Raw genomic sequence first — 27,545 nt, 5'->3', positions numbered from 1 at the left:
GCTAAGTGATGGTGGTAAAGGGAGATTGTTTAAGTGGCAGTGGGGAGTAAAGCATATTCTGGCTTCTCTTCTTGGATCAATATCTGCATGTGTATTGTGTGAGGGAAGATACAGTCAGTGCTGCAGTCAAAGCCTAGGGATGAAGTATCTTCAGAGAGAAGCCAAGTCTCTCTCAATGAGATGGAGACAGGAGGAGTTTGAGAGGAAGTTTATTCTTTATGAAGCAGAAATTGTGAAGGATGTAGTGGAAGGTGGGAAGAATTGGAGTGTGCCAAAGGTGGGTGATATTGAGGAAGATGGGGATGAGAGAATGGGAGGTGGGAGCTGAGGATAGTTTGCTCCTAGGTGATTAAGTACTAGAAGGATATGAGACCTGTATCCTGTCATTGATACACATGACAGTGTTAGAAGTACGCTTGACACTGAAATTCAGGTATCAAGGGCAATTTATTATTGTTGAGGAATCCAAAGGAGTTGGTAAATGTTTCTGGCCAGGAGCAATCTCCACCCTTCTTTAGGAAGAGGGAGTGCTGCTTACAAAAATGAGATCAGGTTTATAGTGTTAGACTGACACAGATTGATGCACCATCAACTCAGTACCTTCCCTCAGAGAGCGGATTGGTCCGCTCCCTTCTTCCTGATACACCTCTTCATATGTTCTTTCTTTAATATGTGTAAGCATGTCCCCCTTCCCTTGTCATATGTCCCATGTTCAAAAATGATGGAAAACTCCTCCCTGTGGGATTTGTAAGGTAATATTCAATTAGCCAATTAAGCATGCATGGTAGCCATTTGACCCATTTTTGTCTTCAACCGTGACCATTCTCTGGCCAGTTTAGACCAGTTTTCCTAATGTTCTGAATTTGTGGTTTCTGCAAAACTGCAAACTTTATTCTGATTGGTTGAGGACCCTCATCCTGGTTAATTTTTACTCCTTCTTTGTTTCAGCTGACAATTAATTATTCTGCGGAACTTAATTAACTCTTCTGTAGAAACCTAACTTTCCCTAACTTTTACCAGTCTCTCACAACAGGATACAAATGCAAGTCAGTTCCACACATTTGTATTGAATGTCCTATGCCTGGGATACTCTCCCTGCTCCCTGCTAGGTTTCTTAGCTTCCTTCAAGACTCAGCTCAAGTCTCACCTTCTTCAAGAAGCCTTTCTCAGTCACTCCTGCTGAAATTATCTTCCATTTACACTGTATATATCTTATATGTACATAGTAATTTGCACATTACCCTCTCTGTTAGAGTGTGAGCTCCTTGAGGACAGAGACTTAGGTTTTTGCCTTCTATTGATTATCTCTAATTTATCCAGTTTATATCTTGTCGTATATAGTTTGTATGTTGTCTCTCTCATATTACTAAGCTTCTTGAGAGCAGGAAATGGCTTTTCCCTTTCTTTTGTATCCTCAGCACATAACATAGTACCTAGAACATAGAAAGTGTTTAATAAATGCTAGCTGGCCCCCTGACTGACATAGAATATGCACTTAGTAAATGTTCCTTAGAAGGGACTTGAGACATTGGCTAGTTCAACCTCCTTATTTTACAGATGAAGAAACTGAAGCCCAGAAAGTTGAAGTAATTTGTCTCAGATCATAAAGATGGTGAGGAAGATTATAACAAAGGTCTTCGTGACATCTTTGTGATATGTAATAATGAATTAATGATGAAAATATTATAATGTAACATAAAGTCAGTATTAATGTCTGGCTCAGTAGTTATGTTAGAATACAAAACTCTTCCGGGCTTTAGCAGTTGAGAACAAGAGAAAAAAATCATCTTATATTAACTTATTTGCCGTATTATTGAAGAACTTCATATAATAAAAGTTTTTAGGCCTCTGTTAACCTTGTGCTTTTTAAAAATTGCTGTTTATTTTTTAAATATTCAATGCTTATATATAGTTCTTTTACTGAATATTTAATTTATCATTAAAAGGGAACGGCACAATGCTTTTTATCTTAGCTATAGGACCCCCTAAACTACCAATGTTAAAGTACTATATGCCTTTAAGTAAATTGTTTCTTTTAAAAAAATAATATTTTATTCCACTCCCAATTACATGTTAAAACAATTTTTAACATCTTTTTAAGTTTTTTTTTTCTTTATTTATTTTTAGTTTACCACACACGGTTCTACATAGTTTTGAGTTCCAGTTTTTCTCCCCTCCCTCCCCCCTCCCTCCCCAAGACGGCATGAAGTCTCATATAACTGTCATGTATAACTTCGCATTGAATTAATTTATGCTCTAGTCAAGTCGTGGAGAAGAATTTTGATCAATTGAATGAATCATGAGAAAGAAGAAACAGAACCAAAAAAAACCCAAAAAAACAAAAAACAAAAAAAAAAACCCCAAAAACAAAAACAAAAGAGAAGCAGAAAAGGCGAGCATGTAGTGTGCCTCAGTCTGTATTCAAACTTCGCAGTTCTTTCTCTGAATGAAGATAGCATTCTCCATCGTGAGTCCCCTGGAGTTGTCCTTGCCCCTTTAGGTTGCTGAGAGAAGCGCAGTATGTCAGGATTGGTCCTCACGGAATCCACATATCTGTGGCTGTGCACAACGTTCTCCTGGCTCTGCTCCGCTCACTCAGCATTATGTCGTGTAGGTTTTTCCAGGTTGTTATGAAGTCTGCATCATCCCCATTTCTTATGGCACAATAGTATTCCATCACCTTCATATACCACAGCTTGTTCAGCCATTCCCCAATTGATGGGCATCCCTTTGCTTTCCAATTCTTGGCTACCACAAAGAGAGCTGCTATAAATATTCTTGTACATATGGGTCCTTTTCCTGCTTGCATGATTTCTTTGGGATACAACCCTAGAAGTGGTATTACTGGGTCAAAGGGTATGAACATTTCTATAGCCCTTTGGGCATAGTTCCACACCGCCCTCCAAAATGGCTGGATCAGCTCACAACTCCACCAGCAATGCAACAATGTTCCAATTTCCCCACATCCTTTCCAGCATTTATCATTCTCCTGATTTGTTATTTTAGCCAATCTGACAGGAGAGATGTGGTATCTAAGAGTTGTTTTGATTTGCATTTCTCTAATCAGCAGCGATCCAGAGCATTTTTCCATATGCCTGTAGATAGCTTTAATTTCTTCCTCTGAAAACTGCCTGTTCATATCCTTTGACCATTTCTCAATTGGGGAATGGCTTGTATTCCTATATATTTGGCTTAGCTCCCTATATATTTTAGAGATGAGGCCTTTATCAGAGATACTAGTTGCAAAGATTTTCTCCCAATTTTCTGCTTCCCTCCTAATTCTTGTTGCATTGGCTTTTTTTGTACAAAAACATTTCAATTTGACATAATCAAAATTATCCATTTGGCATTTTGTAATGCTCTCTATCTCTTGTTGGGTCATGAATTCTTTACTTTTCCACAAATCTGATAAGTAAACTATTCCTTGCTTTCCCAAATTACTTAGAGTATCAACTTTTACTCCTAAATCATGAACCCATTTTGACTTTATTTTGGTATATGGTGTAAGATATTGGTCTATGCCCAGTTTTTGCCCTACCATTTTCCAATTTTCCCAACAGTTTTTGTGAAATAGTGAATTATTAGCCCAGAAACTGGCTTCTTTGGGTTTATCAAAGAGTAGATTGCTAAACTTGTTGATTTCACCTACTTGTGTACCTATCCTATTCCACTGATCCACACCCCTGTTTCTTAACCAGTACCAGGCAGTTTTGATGACTGCTGCTGTGTAGTACAGTTTAATATCTGGTGTGGCTAAACCACCATCTCTAGCATGTCTTTTCATTAATATCCTAGATACTCTAGACCTCTTGTTTTTCCAAATGAATTTTGTTATTATTTTGTCCAGCTCAGTAAAAAAATTTTTTGGTAGTTCGATTGATATGGCACTGAATAGATAGATTAATTTAGGTAGAATTGTCATTTTTATTATATTAGCTCGGCCTAACCATGAGCAACTGATATTTCTCCATTTATTTAGATCTGATTTTATTCGCGTGAAAAGTGTTTCATAGTTATGTTCATATAGGCCCTGGGTTTGTCTTGGCAAATAGACTCCCAAATATTTTATAGTGCCTTCAGTAACTTTGAATGGAATTTCTCTTTCTATCTCTTGCTGTTGGGCTTTGTCAGTAATGTATAGGAATGCTGAGGATTTGTGTGGGTTTATTTTATATCCTGCAACTTTGCTAAAGTTGTTTATTATTTCAAGTAGTTTTTTACTTGATTCTCTAGGATTCTCTAGATAAATCATCATATCATCTGCAAAAAGTGATAATTTAGTTTCTTCTTTTCCTATTCTAATTCCTTCAATTTCTTTTTCTTCTCTTATTGCTACAGCTAATGTTTCTAGAACCAAATTGAATAATAGGGGTGATAATGGACATCCTTGTTTCACCCCGATCTTATTGGGAATGCATCTAGTTTATCCCCATTACAAATAATGCTTGTTGATGGTTTTAGGTAGATGCTATTCATAATTTTGAGGAAGGTTCCCCTTATTCCTATGCTTTCTAGTGTTTTTAATAGGAATGGGTGTTGTACTTTGTCAAAGGCTTTTTCTGCGTCTATTGAGATGATCATATGGTTTCTGCTAGTTTTGTTGTTGATATGGTCATCTTTTTAAGTTTTGAGTTCCAATTCTATTGCTCCCTTTCTCTCTCCCCTTTCCCCTCCCTGAGAAGGTAAGCAGTCCGACATAGTTTATAGATGTGCAGTCATGTAAAACATTTCTATGTTATCCATTTCGTATAAGAAGACTTGACCAAAAAAAAGGTGAAAAATAGTAATATTTGATTAAAGTACCATGTCCTTTTAAGTAAATTAGTTCTTATATTTAGAAGGCTTATGTAATATGAAATAATGCCAAGAATTATATTTCATATATTGTGCTTATTGCTTTTTAATTTGCTGACTTTTGGGTTATATGACTGTGATAAATAGAAAAGTTTTTCTTTGGAGTAGTGGTTGTATCCCTTATCTCCAAATAAAAATATCTCCCCTTCATTCGTTCTATATTTCTTTGCAGTCATTTTAGAGACTGCTACTTGACAGAGAGTGACATAACAAAAACCTTGTTGGGTCAGATTCAGTCTAGCTCAGTGTAGATTCAATCTGGCCCACTGGTGTTAGTGTCACAAATGCTCAGGCTCCCCAAGAGTCTACCCAATGTGGTGAATCTTTACTAAACTTTGTTTTCCTTTGGCTGTGAAAAAAAATTAAAACCTTGTTTTTTAAAAATCTTTTTTGACATTATTCCAAGGGTTTCTTAGAATATTTACTGTGTACTTAGCCTCAGAAGAGCACCATATTTTATTGGGAAGATCCTGATTAGGTCTTGAGGCTTATAGTTGGTCATTTTCAATGACTATAAGATGGTCAACTTTAATTTCATATCTCTTATACGGAAATATTAGAGACCTGGCCTCAGAATAAGAACTTGCTATATGACCGTCAGCAATTCTCTTAACCTCTGAGTGTCTCAGGCAACTATCTATACCTGTAAGTTGAAGAACAGCTGCCTAACTGCTTTGATTGGGGGATAAAGGGAAGGAGGTTACCTCTCACAAAGATCTACCTCCCTACTAAGATAATTTGATAGATCTATACCAAAACAAAATAACGCTTTACTTGTTGAGAAACAAGATATTTCACAATTTCATGAAAGTTCAACTTCAATAGCTTTAAATACAAAACTATTTAAGATAGACTTCAAGTAAGATTTTCTACACTTTATCTGATACTAGGTCATAGCTATTTGAAAGCCTAAATAAGCTTCCCAAAAACTAAGCTTATCAACTTTTACCTGAATTAGTGAGGCTTAAATTTTAATTGAAGAGTTTGGAAGACAGTTCTGCAGTTTCTGACATGCCTTCTGAGTAACTGACAGAAACTAAAGCGTGTAGGCCTGGTGTTGCTTGGTCCATTTCCTGACACAGAACATGAATAGGAGCAAAAGTAAAAGCCTCAGACCTGGATCCAGGGAATCTGAGCTTGAATATTGGTTTTGATGCTTACTAGCTGTGTGATTGCAGCGTTCTCTGAGTCCAACTTTATTTGTGAAATGGTGATGGTAATGCTCATTGTACCATTATCACAGGATTATGAGGAATGTGCTGTCAACTTTCAAATGCAGTATAAATATGAATTATTATTATGTTATCTTTTTCAAGTAATAAAACCTGCAGTGATGCTTCTAGTTCATTCTCTCAGAGTATTTTTCTCTCTTCTCTCTTATTTAACAAGAGGAGATGAAAGTTTCAAATATACTTATTATTTTGCACTTAGATATATGACCTGTTTATAAATAAACAAGCTTGTCAAAATAATATGAAAAATGCGACATTAAAGTCGTAGCTGGATTTAGGATGTGGATATTCTTTTAGGGATACGTAAAATATATTTTGTGTAAATGAGGCAAATTTTAAGTGATATATAGTGATAATATTTTTCTTTTTATTTGCTACAGGTACATCATTTATAAAATAGTACGAATTCTATATCAATAAGAATGCCAACACAAGAAGCTTTGTATATGTTGAACCAAATTAATTGAATTCCTCAAATACTGATTGTTACTGTTTTGTGGTCTAGCAGTAAACAACGATATACTGGGCAGCTGCGAGTGAGATCACATTCTGTGAGTCCAATACACAGATCAGAGGAAGAAAATCTTGCCACACATATTTCTGTAAGATCAGGTTTCATTGTTATTATTTCTTGTCTTTAAGAGCTAAGTTTAATTCCCCACTAAATTTTCATTCCATGTTCTACAAATTCTAAAAGGTTGCATTCAAGTAATGAGTAAGACCAGTGCAATACAGCATAATGTATTTGGAGTCAGGACTGGAATTCAAATTTTACCTTTTTCACTTACTATTTTTGTTACCTTGAGCCTAAGTTACCTCAACTGTAAAATAAGGAGGTTGGGCTAGATTGCTTCTTAGGGCACTTTCAGCTCCATATGCATTATCATTATCAGTAAACTGATAGATCTCTGTTCATAGCATTGAATGTGCAGTATTATGCAAATATGTATAGTAGTCTTAAAACCAAAAAGAGGGATTAAGTTAAATTAATGCGCTAAGGAAAATTTTGAGGTAGATTAAGAGCAAGGCTTTTTGTGGAATGAACTACATATCACTTGCAAGGATCTAATGAGACGATATTTATGAAATTTTTGCAAATCTTAAATTGCTTTATAGGTATCAGTTCTTGTGTTTTTTTTGCATCTAGTTATGTAATATAGTTTAATTCCTTAGAGAATGATGCTAATGGAACTGGATTTATAGGTTTGATTACTATTGGAGTTAATTTTGAATTTTTTAAAAAAATAGCACTGGTCATAATTACATACTATATTCCCTAATTCTAGCTAGGCGTTTTACAAATATGTCATTGGTTCCAAAGAGGATCAAATGAGGGAGTTCTGGATAGTTTAGCACACTCCGTCTGGAAAAGCAATTCAAAGGTTATGTCTTATATCATGATGATTTATCTTATAATTACTTTTGTATATGAAATTCAGTACTTTTTAAACACTTGTGGTACTTTGATAATAATTATGTTCACTCACCTCTAAATGCTAACATATATTTGTTATCTCAAAAGAAAACTACAGAGATTTGTCAGCACTGAAGTTTTCTTTAAGATAATATTGTTAGGGATAGGAGTAGGTATTGGATTGAGTTAGATAATTATATGGGCTAGATTAGATAACTGTTTTCACTGGTTTAGGGAATTCCCTAGGGAAGAATGTCTGATGCAGGTCTTCATCTTTTCTGCAACTTGTAGTCCTAGAGAGTTGCATGGAGAGGTGTCAAGTTAATCCATAGTCAGTATGTGTTGGAGGAAAGACCTGAACCCATTTCTCTCTTGCTCTGAGATTGGTTCTCAATCTGCCATGCCATGCCGCTTCCCTAAAAGGATGATATGTTATATCATCAGACAGTTATCTCAGCATCTTTTTGGGGGGAGGGTAAAATAACTAGTGTTATGATTGTTAGTATTATTTTGTAAACTTATCTATCTTAGGTTGACGTATACATGAGAGGTTTTTCCTGAGTTCCACTATATATTAGACCATTTGTGTATATTGCTTTGTCTTTGAATATCTGATAATCCTCAATTAACTGGTTTTTCTTGGGTTGGTAAATGTTTGATATAGTGGAGTTTTTATTTATAAAAGAAATAAAGAACAATTATAGTGGTAATGGTCATATAATCATAGAGTTAGGGAGGGACTTTAGAGGTAATTTAATGTTTTAAAACACTTTTATCCATATATTCCTAATGTCTGAATGAGGATAAATATCAGGATAAAGATATTCTTGGATACTAACACAAAACTTCCTTTTCAACAAATGTAATGAGACAAAATCATCTTTCCTTAAGCATTTGTTTAATTGCTATGGTTTTCAAATAAACTTTTTGTGAAAGAAATGAAAGTACAAAGTCTGATTAATTTTAACACTAAATTTAAATCATTAGTTATTATGTTATATTGTAGTGCAATGTGTTATATCATAGCCCTAAATGATTTTAATCTATATTTATTACCTTTATCAGAAACATATTCCTTTAAGGCCAGTATAATCTCACATAAAAAAAGCATAAGACCCATGAAATTGTCTTTGATCTTCATTGCTTTGTCCTAATTTTTCCTTTGAAATGTTTATATTTCAGAAAGATTATCTCAAAAAACCTTCCATATCTATGGATGACAGTGAACTTGAAGCTCGTCTTAATAGTTGGAACCTTGGGGTAAAAGAAATTTTATAATTTAATTTTATTTATAATTTTATGATTTTATTTATGGTAGGACAATATATTCGATAGAATCCATTTCCAAAGTTACCCATATAGAATAAATATTTATTTAGAACCAGGTGCTTAGTGCTAGAAAGTATAATAGAAAAGAGTGCTATGCTTAGGAGATTTTGATGAATACCATACTAGATACTTCCCAGTTGTGTGACCACAGGCCAATTATTTAAACTCTTAAGTTAATTTAATTAAAGCCTTAATTTCCCTGTTTGTCATGGAGAAAATGCTTCTTTTACTACCTGCTTTGCAGCATTATTGTGAGCAAAGCACTTTGCAAAACCTAAGGCACTATATGAATATGAGTTATTTTTTTTTTAGTACTGAGTGCTTTTTAGAAGTAAAAAGCATGGGCATTGCCATTGCCTTCAGGAAATTTAATGTTTTATTGGAGAGACAGGAACAGATGAAAAATTTAAATAACAGTAAAGCCTGACTATGACTAAGTGTGTAAATGATTGATCCTCATGATTAGGTACTCTAGGAATATAGGGGAAAAAGAGATGTTTATGGACTAGAATGATTTGGAAGTAATTTATTTATTGGCTTTTAGGGATTGGTAGGAGAAGATAATCAAGGCAGGATTTAGAAGTAAAAATTTAGAGGTAAAGATGGAAGTGGCATCCCATAAGAGACATGTCATGCAAGATTAATTCATCAAGTAGGATACAACTGTGGGAATAAGACTACAGGCCACCTGGTCAAAATGAGGAAATAGATGAGTTTTGGAAACAGATCACAAGCCTGGCCCAGAGGCACAATAGAGTAGAGATGGATGAAATAGAGAGACTCTTGTTTTCCATACTTCTACTGGAACTCTTCCTTAGCTAAAATCAGAGTAACTGATAAGGTCTTGTGTTGCCTTAATAATAATTTAATCCTTCAAAAAGTAAAAGAACCAACAAGAGGATTGATTATTGAAATCATTATTGATATTCTTCACACTGACAGGGAGAATCTGGTTGCTGTTTTAGAAATGATAGGAATCCTGATGCAAGTATTACCTCTTCCTAGAGTTTGCGATATAATTCAGGTATAATCTGATATACACCCTAGATTTGGGAAAGCAGATTTCAGAGAGTTCAAGCAGAAGGACAAAAAGCAGCTCAAGCCCTAAAATGCTATGGGGAAAGTCAACCCAAGAGAGATAGGAGATGCTCAAGAATGAAATTCTGAAGACATAAAGTGAAACAGTTCCCTTAGATGTTCCTTTTCTCTTTTCTTTACTTTTTTAAAGCAATCAAAGCAAGAGAAAAGCACACTTATTCCCTGAGATTGTTTTTCTTTGTTCTCTGTTTGACACTTGGTGACGGTGAAATTCTGAAGGGATAGTGGTCTCTTTCTTCCCTTTCTAGGATGCAAGCACCTGTTCATTTAGCTCTTCACTTCACTCAATAGTATTTGCCTTTCTAGGTTTTTCTTCTCTGTTCCGTTTCCATTTAGAAGATTCTACTCAGCTCAGATTTTTTCACTAGAAATGCTTTGAAATCATCTTTTCTATTCAAGTTCCATTTTTTATTTCTGTACGGTTATAATCAGTTTTGCAGTATATTATTTTTAGTTGTGAATGTTTTTTCTTTTGCCTTTTGATATATTGTATTTCAATTCAAAATCAAAAAATTTTTCCCTTATAGTGATTGCTACACATTTTTGTATGATCATTCTTTGTAGATCTTTGATATTTGATTTTTTTCCCACTAGATGCTTGCAATATTTTTTTTTTGACCTCGGAGTTCTAGATTTTGGCTATGATACTTCTGGGTTTTCCCACTTTGGAACTTCTTTGTAGTGACATATGGAGTCTTTCTATTTTCATTTTCTCTTATGTTCCTAATAGTTCTGGGGAGTTTTATGGTTTCTTAAAATAGGGTATCCAGGCTTTTTTTTTTTGGTTATGATTTTCAGGATGTACAGTAATTAAATTTTCCTTTCTTATTCTGTTTTTCAGATCAATGTTGTTGTTTGATAGTAGACATTCACATGTTCAAATTTTTCAGTCTTTTGACCCTGCTCTAATCTTTCTTGTATATGGTTTTCCACTTTTTCTTTAAATATTTGTATTCTTTTTTCCTCAAGTGCTCTAATTCCATCGTTTGTCTTATTTCTTCTCTCAACTCTTGGAGTCTTTGTGGCCAGTGAATTTTTTTCTGGGTTTCTACTTTAATTGTTATTGTTGCAAAATTGACTTTTTCTTAAGTTTTATCTTGGATTTCTTTTAATCCATAATAATTCTTCAAGTGTACTTGGAGCTTTTTTTTTTCTATTTATGTTTTTGGTCTTCATTTTTTATGCTGGACCTCTTTCCTGATTCTTGCCCCTTGTTTGCAGTTATCTGGTTAGAAATCATGGCTTTGAGCCCCTTCTAGCTAATCTCCCACCTATCTGTCCTGGCTAGAGACTGGTCTTGCTTCAGGTGCAGTTCTAAATGGGATTGTAGAGTTCTTAGTAGTGTTTCTCCTCCTTTGTATGATTGCTATTTTGTCTAGCAATCCATTTCATGAATCTGGAGCTGTCCTTTTGGGATCCTGGGCTTTGCTGGAACCCTCACATCACTATCTGTACTAGATGCCTCCTTATAGATGATTGTGCTAGATAAGAATATATTTTTCTTTTTTGGAAACTTCACAACAAACTTCTTTTGTGAAGATGTTGTTTGAAGAGGTCTGTTAGGTTAAAATTAGATCTTAGGTCAAGGTTCATTTTAGTTAGTTGTTTAGTCTTTCCAGATCATCTGTAGTCTGTACTTTTAAAAAAATTTAACGTATTTTATTTTTAGTTTACAGAATAAAACAAACGTTTCCATAACATAGTAGAATAAAAAAAAAAGATTATTGCATGTAAAACTGCAAATCTATTATGTGCAACTTGCTATTATCATGTAAATTTTTTTCCGTTCTTTTTTCTCCCTTCCCCCACCATTAGACAGAAATATGCACATAGATAGCATCTTCATTTCAAAGTGAATGTTACTTTTCTTTGGAGAATCTTAGAGGGAAATGTGGGAAAATGCCTAAGTAGTTGTGGCCCCAACATGATATTTACAGTGTGCCTATGGCAGCTATGAATATGCTGGCATAGTTCTGAATCTCAACATATAACAGACTCTCTATATGGAAGAGAGAACCGAAACATTTATTCAGACACCAGAAAGCCAAATTCATCATAGCAACAAAGAAGTCTATATGCAATAACAATGCAGGGGGCACTGCCATCCCCAAGCCTTCCCTCCTAGGGCCTTCCCACAAATGAATACTTACAGCTAGCTGTCTGCTTCCTCTCTCTCAGCTCTAACTGCCCTGACCAACTTCCTTCCTGCTGGCTCTGCTCTACCCTTCCTGCTCCACTCTTTCCTGTTCTTTTCCTGTTCAGCAAGCTCCTCCCACCACAGACTCATGTGATTCAGGCTTCCATGTGACCCAGGCAGGTCACATGGGCCTATTTTTTAAAAAAATTATTTAATATATTTAGTTTTCAGCATTGATTTTCACAAAAGTTTGAATTACAAATTTTTTCCCCATTTCTACTCTCCCCCCATTCCAAGATGGTGTATATTCTGGTTGTCCCGTTCCCCAGTCAGCCCTCCCATCTGTTACCCCACTCCACTCCCATCCCCCTTTCCCTTCTTCTCTTGTAGGGCAATATAAATTTCTATGCCCCATTGCCTGTGTATCTTATTTCCTAGTTGCATGCAAGAACTTTTTTTTGTTGTTGTTTTTGAACATCTGTTTTTAAAACTTTGAGTTCCAAATTCTCTCCCCTCTTCCCTCCCCACCCTCCCTCCCTAAGAAGGCAAGCAATTCAACATAGGCCACATGCGTATCATTATGTAAAACCCTTCCACAATACTCATGTCGTGAAAGATTTACTATGTTTTGCTCCTTCCTAACCTATCCCCCCTTGTTGAATTTTCTCCCTTGACCCTGTCCCTTTTCAAAAGTGTTTGTTTTTGATTACCTTCTCCCCCCGTCTGCCCTCCCTTCTATCATCCCCCCTTTTTTATCTTCTTCCTCCTTCTTTCCTGTTGGGTAAGATACCCAATTGAGTGTGTATGTTATTCCCTCCTCAGGTCAAATCTGATGAGAATAAGATTCACTCATACCCCCTCACCTGCCCCCTCTTCCCTTCCTACAGAACCACTTTTTCTTGCCACTTTTATGCGAGATAATTTACCCCATTCTATCTCTTCCTTTCTCCCTCTCTCAATATGTTCCTCTCTTATCCCTTAAATTGATTTTATTTTTTAAGATATCATCCCTTCATATTCCACTCACCCTGTGCCCTTTGTGTGTGTGTGTGTATATATATATACATATATATATACCTACATATATACATACATAGACACACATATGTGTATATATGTATACACAAATATATATATATGCATATTCCTTTCAGCTACTATGATATTGAGGTCTCATGAGTCACAAACATCATCTTTCTATGTAGGAATGTAAACAAAACTGTTCAACTTTAGTAAGTCCCTTATGATTTCTCTTTCTTGTTTACCTTTTCATGCTTCTCTTGATTCTTGTGTTTGAAAGTCAAATTTTCTATTCAGCTCTGGTCTTTTCACTGAGAAAGCTTGAAAGTCCTCTATTTTATTGAAAGTCCATATTTTGCCTTGGAGCATGATACTCAGTTTTGCTGGGTAGGTGATTCTTGGTTTTAATCCTAGCTCCACTGACCTCTGGAATATCCTATTCCAAGCCCTTCGGTCCCTTAATATGGAAGCTGCCAGATCCTGTGTTATCCTGATTGTTTTTCCACAATATTCAAATTGTTTCTTTCTGGCTGCTTGCAGTATTTTCTCCTTGACCTGGGAGCTCTGGAATTTAGTGACAGTGTTCCTAGGAGTTTTCTTTTTGGGATCTATTTGAGGAGGCGATCTGTGGATTCTTTCAATTTCTATTTTACCCTCTGGCTCTAGAATATCAAGGCAATTCTCCTTGATAATTTCTTGAAAGATGATATCTAGGCTCTTTTTTTGATTGTGGCTTTCAGGTAGTCCAATAATTTTTAAATTTTCTCTCCTGGATCCATTTTCTAGGTCAGTGGTTTTTCCTATGAGATATTTGACATCGTCTTCCATTTTTTCATTCCTTTGGTTCTGTTCTATAATATCTTGATTTCTCATCAAGTCACTAGCTTCCACTTGCTCCAATCTCATTTTTAAGGTAGTATTTTCTTCAGTGGTCTTTTGGACCTCCTTTTCCATTTGGCTAATTCTGCCTTTCAAGGCACTCTTCTCCTCATTGCCTTTTTGGAGCTCTTTTGCCATTTGAGTTAGTCTATTTTTTAAGGTGTTGTTTTCTTCAATATATTTTTCAGTATTTCTTTGGGTCTCCTTTAGCAAGTCATTGACTAACTGTTTTTCACGGTTTTCTCGCATCCTTCTTATTTCTCTTCCAAATTTTTCCTCTACTTCTCTAACTTGCTTTTCCAAATCCTTTTTGAGCTCTTCCATGGCCTTAGACCAGTTCATGTTTTTCTTGGAGGCTTTTGTTGTAGGCTCTTTGACTTTGTTGACTTCTTCAGGCTATATGTTTTGGTCTTCTTTATCACCAAAGAAAGATTACAAAGTCTGAGACTGAATCTGGGTGCATTTTTGTTGCCTAGCCATGTTCCCAGCCAACTTACTTGACCCTTTAGTTTTTCGTCGGGGTATGACTGCTTGTAGAGCAAAGAGTACTTTGTTCCAAGTGAGGGCATGTGCTGTTGATTTCAGAGCTATTTCTATACAGCCAGCTCTGCCACCTGAGCACTCCTCCTTCCTGAAGAACCACCAACCTGGACCTGATGCAGATCTTCAGCAGGCTCTTCACTTCTGCTATGATCTGCCACTTAATTCCTCCCACCACATGGGCCTGGGGTGGGAAGTAACTGCAGTTGTAGTTCTGTAGCTGCACCTCCCCCGTGTGGCCGAACCTTGAACTCTGTTCTCCGCAGCTTTTCCCACTAACCTTCTCTGTTGTCTTTGGTGTTTGTGGGTTGAGAAGTCTGGTAACTGCCACAACTCACTGATTCAGGGTGCTAGGGCCTGTTCTGCCTGGCTCCTGGTCTGGTTGATCCTGCTGCCTCCCATGCTGAGCTCTGCTCCCCTCCACTCCGTGCGCGATAGACCTCATCCAGCAACCATCCAGGCTGTCCTGGGCTGGATCCCTGCTTCCCTCTGCTATTTTGTGAGTTCTGCAGTTCTAGAATTTGTTCAGAGCCATTTTTTATAGGTTTTTGGAGGGGCATGGTGGGGAGCTCACGCAAGTCCCTGCTTTCCAGCCGACATCTTGACTCTACCCCCGGACCACATGGGTCTATTAATGAATGGGAAAGATCTTCCTATTAAGCAACTCTCATTATGCAAAAATACATTAACAATACAAGTGCCCACTGTAGCTCTACCGTGGGTTGGAAATAGGGAGAGCTAATCTCAAAAAGAAACCCAAAACATATTTTTTTGGAGAACTGTTTTAGTTTAGTTGATTTCCTTTGTGATCTGACATATTTTAGGTATATAAAAAAATTATTCTGAAAAGGGATTCGTAGGTTTTGCCAAACTACCGAAGATATCCATAACACACACATATACGACTTAAGAATCCCTGTTTTAGCAGATTGTGGCTTCATTGACCTATTTATCTCCTCTCCTTTATAAGGTATTTATTCCCCTTAAAGTGGTAGCATTTCTTGGATGAAGCAAATTATCATTTTATACAACTGTCTATTTTCCAATTTATTTCTGTAAGCTCAGAATTCCTCATAGTAGCTTTCCTTAAGGAAGGTACATATACATATATGTATTATTATTGTATACATGTACATATATGTGTGTATGTATCTTATAATTCTATATTACCTTAATTATGGATCTTAAAAGTTTGTCAATATATTACTAGAGTGTTAGCTTCTTGAGGGCAGGACTCTGTCTTGTTTATTTTTGTGTCTCTCTCATTGCCAATGCTTGTGTATGATAAGCCAAATGCTTATCATACTGTATTTTCCTGAAGTTTTATTGATGACTTTTGCTTTTCTGCTCTTAGAGTTTTACCTACTTCCATATTTTTGTTTTCCAAATCTTTTAATCTCTTTTTCATTTCTTTTGAGAGACTTTCCATTATGGATTCAACTTTTGTAATCTGTTAAAGTCTGCATTAAAAGTTATAAGTAAAAATTTACTTTCATTAACTGATTTCTTCCCTTATACATTATATTTCTGTTTTGAGCCACTCCAGAGTATCTTGTTATTCCATGCTCTTTAGGGAGTCTTTAAGATTGTATATTGCATTTGGCGATGGTTTACTTTGTCTTATAATATTTGTCAAGAGAACTTTGTCATCTCTTGAATATTCTTCCTTCTGGTTTTAGAAACTTCTCTGTTGATATATCTCCTTGTGCTCTTGGGGCTTTTATCCAAAGTTTTTCCTCTTGAAATCTTAGGTGTTTCAGCTTTAAATAAAATATGACCTATTACTTTCTTACTCCTCTTTTGCTGTCCTTCCTGGGTTGGGGAATTAGGGTTCTATGGCAAGGATCTCTGCCCAGAATAATATCTGGGAAGATAGAATTGGCCCCAGCTGTATTTCCATTCCCTTTACTTCAGATATAGTACAGCCACACTTAATGGCCCCTTCAACCCAATTCCTCCCTTAGCTTATTTCTTTATCTTCTTATGCCAGGGCTGAATCAGTGTTTTTTGCTTTTTGCAGGGTTGGGGGAGGCTGGGAGAGGCTGTTTCAGGCTAACGCTCTATTGCCTACATGGCTCCTAATCTAGATCTTCAATGCATAAGTCAATGCATTCTCAAACTTCCTTTCTCCTCAAGTGCTTGGGCAAAGTTATTTGATGCTTATTGTAGGGTGATGGTGGCGGGGGGGGGGGGGGTAGGTTGAAGAAAGTGTGCCAGCAGAGTCTCTGCAGTAGGGGAAATCTCAAGATGGGCCAAGGTTAGCTATAAGGATGGAGGCTGCTTGGAGGAAGGAAACACAGCAAGCACTTTCAGGATGAATGTTCTCATCTGCTAATTCATAAGGATTTTACCTTATTTGGAATCTTCTCTATGGATTCAACTATAATCTGATTCATAATTCTTTTTTTTCTTCCATTGTTAGTGTTAAAGAAGTCTGGAGAAAGTGATTCACTATCTTGCTAGCATGAATTAGAGGACTTTAATGAGTCATTTAACCTCTCTGTCCCTGGATTTCCTATTGGAAAATCAGGGTATAAGAGTAAGTCATCGTTGAGCTTTTTTCCAGCTCTAATATTCTATGGCTATTTGAAGTTGCCTCAAATAATTTATAGCCTACTCCTTTGTATTTCAAGGGGAGTGGATGATTTCCCAAGAATCACTGAAGCTTTGGGGCAAGTAATATGTGCCTAGGAAACTATAGATTCTTTGTAACTTATATAGAAAATCTTCTTTATCATTTAACTATAGGTAGAGCCTATGTCTTGAATTTTATTCACCAAGAAATTTAGTTAGGTTGTATGGTATAGTTAAATAGTTCTTAACCTGTGGGCCATGAATCTTTATACATACCCAGGTTTGCCTTTTTGACCTTTATTTAACTACATTAAAATATGTGGTGTGACAGTAAATAGTAATCATTCTTTCTTTAGATTGTAGAAGAATGCATTGGTGTTTTTTAAAGTATGTAGATACTATTATGATTACTTCATCATACCAAAGAATCTTTGATTTCATCCATGTGGGTACTCCCTTAACCAAACCAGACAGCACCTTTCCAGGCCCTCCTATCCTGGACTCTAGTCTGTGTCCTATGTCCTCAGTATGCTTGGGGCTTTGCTTTGGATCTACTAATATTATGTGAATACCAGTGGAGATCATGGACTACCTATCAGTTATCTCTCACTTTCACTATATGATTGCTTCATCTTCTTTTCTGTCATAAATGTCCCTGTTAAGATCTTTTATTTGGCTTCTCTTGGGCATTTCCTTTGAATTTTTTTATTATCTTATTTTTTCCAATTAAAAAAATTATTTTTTCCCTCTTACCCCCCCACTTGTTTGTTTAAAAAATAAAACAAAGCTTTTATAACAAATGTGCCCAGTCAAGTGAAGCAAATTGAGTCCATTACCTCTATTAAGAAATGAATGTAATACTGTTTGGTCTTCTGGAATGTTGGTTTATCATTTTGTTATTCTGAGTTATGAAGTCTTTCAAAATTGTTTTTCTTTTTTTAAATTAATTTATTTATTATTTTTAGTTTTCAGCATTGATTTTCACAAGACTGTGAATTACAAATTTTCTCCCCATTTCTACCCTCCCCCCACTCCAAGATGGCATATATTCTGGTTGCCCCGATCCCCAGTCAGCCTTCCCTTCTGTCACACCACTCCGTGCCATCCCCTTTTCCCTTACTTTCTTGTAGGGCAAGATAGATTTCTGTGCCCCATTGCCTGTGTATTTTATTTCATAGTAGCATACAAAAACTTTTTTTTGAACATCTATTTTTAGGACTTTGAGTTCCACATTCTCTCCCCTCTTCTCTCCCCAACCACCCTCCCTAAGAAGGCAAGCAATTCCACATACGCCACATGCGTATCATTATGTAAAACCCTTCCACAATACTCATGTTGTGAAAGACTAACTTTATTTTGCTCCTTCCTATCCTATCCCCCTTTATTCAATTTTCTCCTTTGACCCTGTCCCTTTTCAAAAGTGTTTGTTTTTGATTACCTTCTCCCTGATCTGCCCTCCCTTCTATCATCCCCCATTTTTTTATCTCCTTCCTCCTTCTTTCCTATGGGGTAAGATACCCAATTGAGTGTGTATGTTATTCCCTCCTCAGGTCAAATCAGATGAAAAAAAGATTCACTCATACCCCCTCACCTGCCCCCTCTTCCCTTGCAACAGAACTGCTTTTTCTTGCCACTTTTATGCGAGATAATGTATCCTTATGCAAAACATTCCCATAAATTGTCATGTTGTGAAAGACTAACTACATTTCTGTCCCTCCTATCCTGTCACCCTTTATTCAGTTTTCTCCCTTGACCCTGTCCCTAAAGTGTTTGATTTTGATTACTTCTTCCCCCTATCTGCCCTCCCTTCTATTGTCCCCTCTTTTTATCCCCTTCCCCCTACTTTCCTGTGGGGTAAGATATCCAATTGAGTGTGTATGTTATTCCCTCCTCAGGTCAAATCCTATGACAGCAAGATTCACTCATTCCCCCTCACCTGCCCCCTCTTCCCTTGCAACAGAACTGCTTTTTCTTGCCACTTTTGTGTGAGATAATTTACCCCATTCTATCTCTCCCTTTCTCCCTCTCTCAATATATTCCTCTCTCATCCCTTCATTTGATTTTATTGTTTTAGATACCATCTCTTCATATTCAACTCACCCTGTGCCCTCTCTGTGTGTGTATATATATGTATATATCTATATATATCTATATATATGTATACACACACACACACACACACACATATATGTATATTCCCTTCAGCTACCCTAATACTGAGCTCTCATGAATTATACACATCATCTTTCCATGTAGGAAAGTAAACAGAACAGTTCAACTTTAGTAAGTTCCTTATGATTTCTCTTTCTTGATTACCTTTTCATGCTTCTCTTGATTCTTGCATTTGAAAGTCAGATTTTCTATTCAGCTGTGATCTTGTCACTGAGAAAGCTTGAAAGTCCTCTATTTTATTGAAAGTTCATGTTTTGCCTTGGATACTAAGTTTTTCTGGGTAGGTGATTCTTGGTTTTAATTCTAGCTCCATTGACCTCCGGAATATTGTGTTCCAAGGCCTTCAATCTCTTAATGTAGAAGCTGCTAGATCTTGTGTTATTCTGGTTGTGTTTCCACAATATTCAAATTGTTTCTTTCTGGCTGCTTGCAGTATTTTCTCATTGATCTGGGAGCTCTGGAATTTGGTGACAATATTCCTAGGAGATTTCTTTTTGGGATCTATTTGAGGAGGCGATCAGTGTATTCTTTCAATTTCTGTTTTGCCCTGTGGCTCTAGAATATCGGCAGTTTTCCTTGATAATTTCTTGAAAGATGATATCTAGGCTCTTTTTTTGACCATGGCTTTCAGGTAGTCCAATAATTTTTAAATTATCTCTCCTGGATCTATTTTCCAGGTCAGTGGTTTTTCCAATGAGATATTTCACATTGTCTTCCATTTTTTCATTCCTTTGGTTCTGTTCTATAATATCTTGATTTCTCATCAAGTCACTAGCTTCCACTTGCTCCAATCTAATTTTTAAGGTAGTATTTTCTTCAGTGGTCTTTTGGACCTCCTCTTCCATTTGGCTAATTCTGCCTTTCAAGGCATTCTTCTCATTGGCTTTTTGGAACTCTTTTGCCATTTGAGTTAGTCTATTTTTTAAGGTGTTGTTTTCTTCAATATATTTTTCAGTATTTCTTTGGGTCTCCTTTAGCAAGTCATTGACTTGTTTTTCATGGTTTTCTTGCATCCTTCTCATTTCTCTTCCCAGTTTTTCCTCTACTTCTCTAACTTGCTTTTCCAAATCCTTTTTGAGCTCTTCCATGGCCTCCTAGTCTGTTTTTAAGGTGTTTTTTTCTTCAGTATTTTTTTGTGTCTCCTTTACCAATCTGTTGACTCATTTTTCATGATTTTCTTGCCTCATTCTCATTTCTCTTCCAAATTTTTCCTCTACCTCTCTTACTTGATTTACAAAATCCTTTCTGAGTTCTTCCATGGCCTGAGACCAATTCGTATTTTTTTGGAGGCTTTGGATGTAGGAGCTTTGACTTTGTTTTCTTCTTCTAAGTGTGTATTTTGATCTTCCTTTTCCCCATAGTAACTTTTAATAGTCAGAGTTTTTTCCACTGTTTGCTCATTTCCCCAGCCTACTACTTGACTTTTAACTGATTGTTAAACTAGGGCTGTGCTTCTGGGGTGGTGGGTAACTATCCCAAGCTTCAGGGGTTTTTTTTTGTAGCTGTTTTCAGAGATACTTCTAGGGACCTATAAGTTTTCAGTTCTTTCAAGAGGGAATGGTCTGAGAGGTAGTTATTCCTCTCTTGACCTGTGCTCTGGTCTATGAGTGACCACAAGCACACTTTTCTGCCCTGGAAATGTGATGAGGGTCCCCCTTGCTTGTGCTTCTCCTCCCTCTGGGACTGCCACCCAGGACTGTGATCTGGATTTGAATATGGGCCAAGCAACAGAGTCCTTCCTCAATGCTAGCAAAGAGATCCCTGTAATCTCCTTCTGATCAATTGTTCAACCCCCTTGTAGTTTGTGGGCTGTGAGCTTTGGAAGCAGCCACTGTCCCTGCTGCTGCTAATTCAGTCATTCCCAAGGCCTGTTCCTGGTTTGCTGGGGCTGAGGCTGTGCTGGTGTGACCTACACTGGTCTGTGTTCCACTCTGACTCAGGTGTGACAGATCTTTCCTATTGACCTTCCAGGTTATCTTTAGTGTCTGTGGTTTGAGAGGTCTGGAAACTGCCACTGTTGCCAGTGATTCAGTTACCCCAAGGCCTGCTCTGGGTTTGCTGGGGATTGGTCTGTGCTGGCATGGCCTGAACTAGATTGTGCTGCTATCTCACCCTGGTGCAACAGACCTTTCCAGCTGACTCTTCAAGTTGTCTTGGGCTGGACATTTGTTTCACTCTATCTTTTTGTGTGTTCTGCTCTAGAATTTGTTTAGTCATTTTTTAAAGGTATTTGGAAAGGTTTGAGGGAGAACTCAGGTGAGTCCCTGCCATTACTCTGATACCTTGGCTCCACCTCTGAATGAACTATTTTCTAATCAGGACCAAGTAGTTTTTTTAAATTTAAATTTTCTTTTTTATTTTGAACTTAGCAACCACCAAGGAAGTATTTCAGCATACAATGTTTAAATATACAATTCAGTTGTTTCAATATACAAAGAACAGAAAAAGAGGCTTGCATATGTATCCTTGGCAAATCTGTGCCACGAACAGATTGCTTCTTCCTCTACGCATAAAGAAAAGTTTATGTACTTTTTTTTGCTGCTTATTTTATTTTTAATTTATGGAATAAAACAATCATTTCCATAACATAGTATAATAAAAAAAATGATTGTACGGGAAACTGCAAATCTATTATATAATTTGCTATTCCTTGTAAATATATAATAAAATTATTATGTAAATTCCTTTTTCTTCTTTTTTCCTGTCTCTCTCTCACCCTACAGATGGCTACTAATATGTGTGTATGTACGCACACACATATGTATGTATACATATATGTCATTCTGTACATCCATTTATCAGGTCTTTCTCTGGAGGCAGATAGGTTTTCCTTCATATGTCCTTTGTAGTCAATTTGGGACTTTATGATAGTCAAAATGACTGAGTCCCTTAAAGTTGTTTTTGAAACAGTATTGCTGTTACTATATACAATGCTCACTTGGTTCTGCTCATTTTGCTATGCATTATTTCATGCAAATCTATTCATATTTTTCTAAGATCATTGAGCTCATCATTTCTTATAGCACAGCAGTATTTTTTCTTAATTAGCCAATCCCCAAATGATTGGCATCCCTGCAATTTCTAGGTCTTTGCCACCACAAAGGGAGCTGCTATAAACTTTTTAGAACATATAGGTTCTTTTCCTTTTCCCCTAATCGCTTTTGGAAATAGCCCTAGTTGTGATATTGCTGGGCCAGAGGGGATAGACAGTTTAATAACTCATGGGGCATAATTCCGGATTGCTCTCCAAAATGGTTGGATCACTTCACAATTCCATCAACAATGAATTAATGTCCCAGTTTTTCCATATCCCCTTCAGCATTTGTTGCTTCCCCCTTTAATCACGTTAGCCAATCTGATAGGTGTAAAATGATATCTCAAGGTTGTTTTAATTTGAACTTCTCTAACCCATAATGATTTAGAGTATTTTTTCATTTGAGTATAAATTGCCTTGATTTTTTTCATTGGATAACTGCCTGTTCATATCTTTGTTTATCAATTGGGGAATGACTTGTATTCTTATACATTTGACAAAGTTCTTTATATATTTGAGGTATGAGATTTTTATCTGAGAAACTGTCTACAAATCCTCCCCCTCCCCACCCGAGTGTTCTGCTTTCCTTCTGATATTGGCTATGTTTGTTTTATTTGTACAAAATCTTTTTAATTTAATGTAATCAAAATTATAAATTTTATACCTCATGCTGCTGTCTTATTTATTCATACATTGTTCCCCTATCCATAAGTCCTATAAGTAATATGTCCCATGTTCTTCAAGTTTTTTCATAATATTTCTTCATATCTATATGCTTTTTTCTTTTAAATTTATTTATTTTTAGTTTACAACATTCAATTCCACAAGCTTTTGAGTTCCAAATTTTCTCCCCCTCCCTCTCCTTCTCCCTCTCCCACTCCAAGATGGCATGCAATCTGATATAGTTTCTACATATATCTTCACATTAAAGATACTGTATATAGATATATTGTAATATATCTATATCTTTATTTCCATTTTGACCTTATCTTGGTAAATGGTGAAAGATATTGGTCTATGCTCAGTTTCTGCCATACTACTTTCCAGTTTTCCCAGTAATTTTTTTTTTTTTACCAAATAATGAATGCTTATCCCAAAATCTTAAATCATAATGTATAATCTTTGTAATATATTGCTGTAATCTTTTAGCTAGAATTTCATTTAGCATTTTTGCATCTGTATTCAATAATGAAATTGGTCCATAATTTTCCTTCTCTCTTTTTACTCTTCTTGGTTAAGGTATCAGTATCATATTTGTTTCATTAAAGGTGTTTGGTGGGACCCCTTCTTATTAAATAATTTATTTAATATTGGAATTAGCTGATTTTAAGCATTTGATAGAATTCACTAGTAAATATATCTGGTCCTGGTGCTTTTTTTTTTTTAGGAAGTTCATTTATGGCCTGTTCAATTTCTTTTTCTAAAATGGGTCTATTTAGACATTCTGCTTCTCCTTTTGCTTATCTGAGCAATTTATATTTTTGTAAATATTCTTGCATTTCACTTAAATTATTAAATTAATTGGTATATAATTGGGCAAAGTAACTCATGTAATTGCTTTAATTTCATCTTCTTTAGTGGCATATTCACCCTTTCATTTTTAATATTAGTGATTCGGTTTTCTACCTTTTTAAAATCAAATTAACCAATATTTTATCTATTTTTTTTTAATAAAACCAACTCCTATTTTATTTATTAATTCAATGACTCTTAATACTCAATTTTTAAATCTCACCTTTAATTATTAGGATATCCAATTTAGTGTTTAAATGCAGATTTTTAATTTGTTCTTTTTCTATTTTTTTTAAAATTGCATACACAATTCATTGGTCTGCTCTTTCTCTGTTTTATTCATGTAAGCATTTAGATCTCTGATCACTGCTTTTGCTGTATCCCATAGGTTTTGATATGTTGTGCCACTATTGTCATTCTCTTCAATGAAATTATTGATTCTTTGTTTTGTTCTTTAACCCGCTCATTCTTTCAGATTAGGTTGTTTAATCTCCAGTGAATTTTTAATCTGCATTTCTGTGGTTCCTTATTAAATATAATTTTTATTGCATTGAGATATGAAAAGGATAATTTTGATATTTCTACTTTTAACTATAATTTTTTTATGCCCTAATATGGTCAGCATCTATAAAGGTAGCATGGACTGCTGAGAAAAAGGTGTATTTGTTTCTATTTCTATTCATCTTTTTCCAGATATCTATCATATCTTGCTTATCTAAAATTCTGTTCCCTTCCTTGATTTCTTTCTTATTTATTGTTTGATTAGATTTATCTAGTTCTGAGATGGGAAGATTAAAGTCCCTGGTTTCATACTATTACTACTATCTCTCTCCACCTGTAATGCATATAACTTTTCTTTTAAAAATTTAGTTACTATTGTATTTGGTGCATATAGATTTAGTATTGATATTGCTTCATTGTCTGTGGTACTTTTTATCAAAATGTAGTTACCCTGTTTATCTCTTTCAATTAAATCTATTTTAGCCACAACTTTGTCTGATGTCATAATTACTACCCTTACCTTTTTTGCATCAGCTGAAGCATAGTAAATTCTATGCCAGTTCTCCATCTTAACTCTGTGTGTATCTCTCATTCTGAAATGTTTCTTCTAAACAGCATATCATTGAATTCTGATTTTTAATCCATTTTCCTATCAGTTTCAATTTTATGGGTGAGTTCATCCCATTCACATTCAGAGTTATAATTACTCTTAGTGAATTTCCCTCCAACTTATTTTTACTCACTATTGTCCTTCTCAGCCTCTCTTTTTAACCTATCCCTATTACCTTATCTCCCCCCTTACCCACCTATTCCTTATTCTACCCACCCCTCCAAGAGTCCTTCCCTTATCCTCTTCCCCCACCCTCCTAAATCTCAACCTAAATACCCTTCTAAAATTCCCTCCCTCATCCTGTCCCATAGTTCTCTTATCTGCCTAAAAGTCCAAAAGACTTCTACACCCCGCCAGATGTACATGCTTCCTCTTCAACCTTGATCCAATGAGATGTCTTTTCAAAGTTGTCCTACATTGTCTGCATCTGGCTTTTCTTTTTTTAAACAGTCCAATTTATTATTTATTTATTTTAAACATATTTTTCTTTTTAAATTTTGAGTTCCAAATTCTCTCTCTCCCTCCCATCTCCATACCCAGTCATTGAAAAAGCAAGCAATATGATATCAATTATATATGTGAAACCATGCAAAATGTATTTCCATGTTAGCCATATTTTAAAAAGCAAGAAAAATAAAGTGAGAAAATTATATTTCAGTTTGCACTCAGTGCTCATCAGCTTTCTCTCTGGAAGTGGATAGCATTGTTTCCATCGTGAATTTGGAATTGTCTTGGGTCATTGTATTGATCAGAGTAGCCAGGTCTTTCATACTTGATCATCATGACAACATTGCTGTTACTGTACACAATGATCTACTGGTTCTTCCCACTTCACTTTCCATCAGCTTATATAGTTCTTATCATGTTTTTCCGAAATCATCCCTCTTGTCATTTCTTATTATATAATAGTACTCCGTCATAATCATATGCCACACCTTGTTCAGCAATTCTCCAACTGATGAGCATCCTCTCCTTTTCCAATTCTTAAGACAGTCAACCAACTTGAAATAGAGAATCAAAAACTTAAAGAAAAAAATAATTCCTTGAAAACTAGAATGGGGCAAGGGGAAGCTAATGATGTTCTAAGAAACCAAGAAATCATAAAACAAAATCAAAAGGATGAAAAAAGAGAAGAGAATGTGAAACATTTTATCAGAAAAACAACTGATCTAGAGAACAAATTGAGGATAAATAATATAAGAATAATCAGAATACCTGAAAATTATGGTAAGAAAAAGAATCTTAATATAACATAAGAAATTATCAAAGGAAATTGCTCTGAAGTTCCAGAACAAAAAGGCAAAGCAGAAATAGAAAAAAAAATCCACAATCACCACCTGAAAGAGATCCCAGGAGGAAAACTTACAGAATATCATAGCTAAGTTTGAAAACTCCCAGGTAAAGGAGAAAATGTAAGAAGTAACAAGAAAAAAAATTAAATACCATGGAGCTACAATAAGTATTATACAAGACCTATCAGCTACTACATTGAAGTACCATAGGTCATGGAATACTATATTTCATACAGCAAAAGAGCTGGGATTATGACCTAGGGTAACTTACCCAGCAAAGTTAAGTGTAATCCTGAATGAAAAAAAATGGGATATTTAATGAACTGAAAGACTTTCAGGATTTGTGACAAAACAGCTGAACATAAGGGAAAATTTGACCTGTAACATCCAGTAGAAATATAAGGTAATGGACTCAATAAGGTCAAATTGTTTACTTTTTATATGTGAAAATGATATCAGTTTTTATGTCCAAAGGGCTATAAAACTGTGCATACCCTTTGACTTAGCAATTCCATTTCTAGGTCTGTATGCCAAAGAGATCATAAAAATGGGAAAAGGACTCATGTACAAAATATTTATAGCAGCTCTCTCTGTTTATAAATTTATTTTTTATTTTTAGTTTATAATACTCAGTTCCACAAGTTTTTGGGTTCCAAATTTTCTCTCCTGCCCTCTCCTTCACTTTAAAGCAGCTCTTTTTGCTGTGGCCAAGAATTGGATATTGAGGAGGTGACCATCAATTTGGGAATGACTGAATAATTGTGGTATATGAATATAATGTAATACTATTGTGCTATAAGAAATGATGAGCAGGCAGACTTCAGAAAAACCTGAAAAGTCTTATATGAACTGATGCTGAGTGAAGTGAGCAGAATCAGAACACTGTACACAGTAACAGCCGCATTGTGTGATGACTGACTTTCATGGACTTGGCTCTTCTCAGAATGCAAAGATCTAAACAACTCCAAAAGACTCATGATGGAAAATGCTGTCCATATCCAGAGAAAGAACTATGGAGTCTGAAAGCAGACTGAAGCATACTATTTGCTCCCTTTTTTAATGTTGTTTTTTGTTTCTTCTTTCTTTCTTTCATCTCATTGGCCCTAATTTTTCTTTACAACGTGACTAATGTGAAAATATGTTTAATATGAATGTATGCATAGAGCCTATATTAGATTGCATGCCATCTTAGAGAATGGAAAGGGGAGGGAAGGGGGAAAATTTAAAACTCAAAAGGTTGTGGTAGTGAATGTTGAAAACTAAAAATAAATTAATAAAAATAAATAATTAAAAAAGAAAATAGTATCAGTTCTTTTATGACTATTCTTATTTCGGTGGTTGGAAAGA

The 27,545-nt window shown here is 35.6% G+C and overlaps 1 protein-coding gene across 2 annotated transcripts in view; it reads left to right on the top strand.

The window, feature by feature from the left end:
• Window positions 1-27,545, top strand: part of CEP112 (centrosomal protein 112) — a 495,213-nt gene that overhangs the window by 40,613 nt on the left and 427,055 nt on the right. For both annotated transcript variants that reach the window (XM_036753261.1, XM_036753260.1), the window contains exons 5-6: window positions 6,592-6,688; window positions 8,683-8,760. In XM_036753261.1, coding sequence (XP_036609156.1) covers window positions 6,592-6,688; window positions 8,683-8,760 — 175 coding nt within the window. The remainder of the gene's footprint in view (window positions 1-6,591; window positions 6,689-8,682; window positions 8,761-27,545) is intronic.

The sequence above is a fragment of the Trichosurus vulpecula genome, chromosome 4 (genome assembly GCF_011100635.1).
Source record: "Trichosurus vulpecula isolate mTriVul1 chromosome 4, mTriVul1.pri, whole genome shotgun sequence".
In the NCBI taxonomy this organism is placed as follows: Eukaryota; Metazoa; Chordata; class Mammalia; order Diprotodontia; family Phalangeridae; genus Trichosurus; species Trichosurus vulpecula.
Note: the sequence above shows the minus strand (reverse complement) of the source record. Positions and strands in the feature narration are given on the sequence as shown.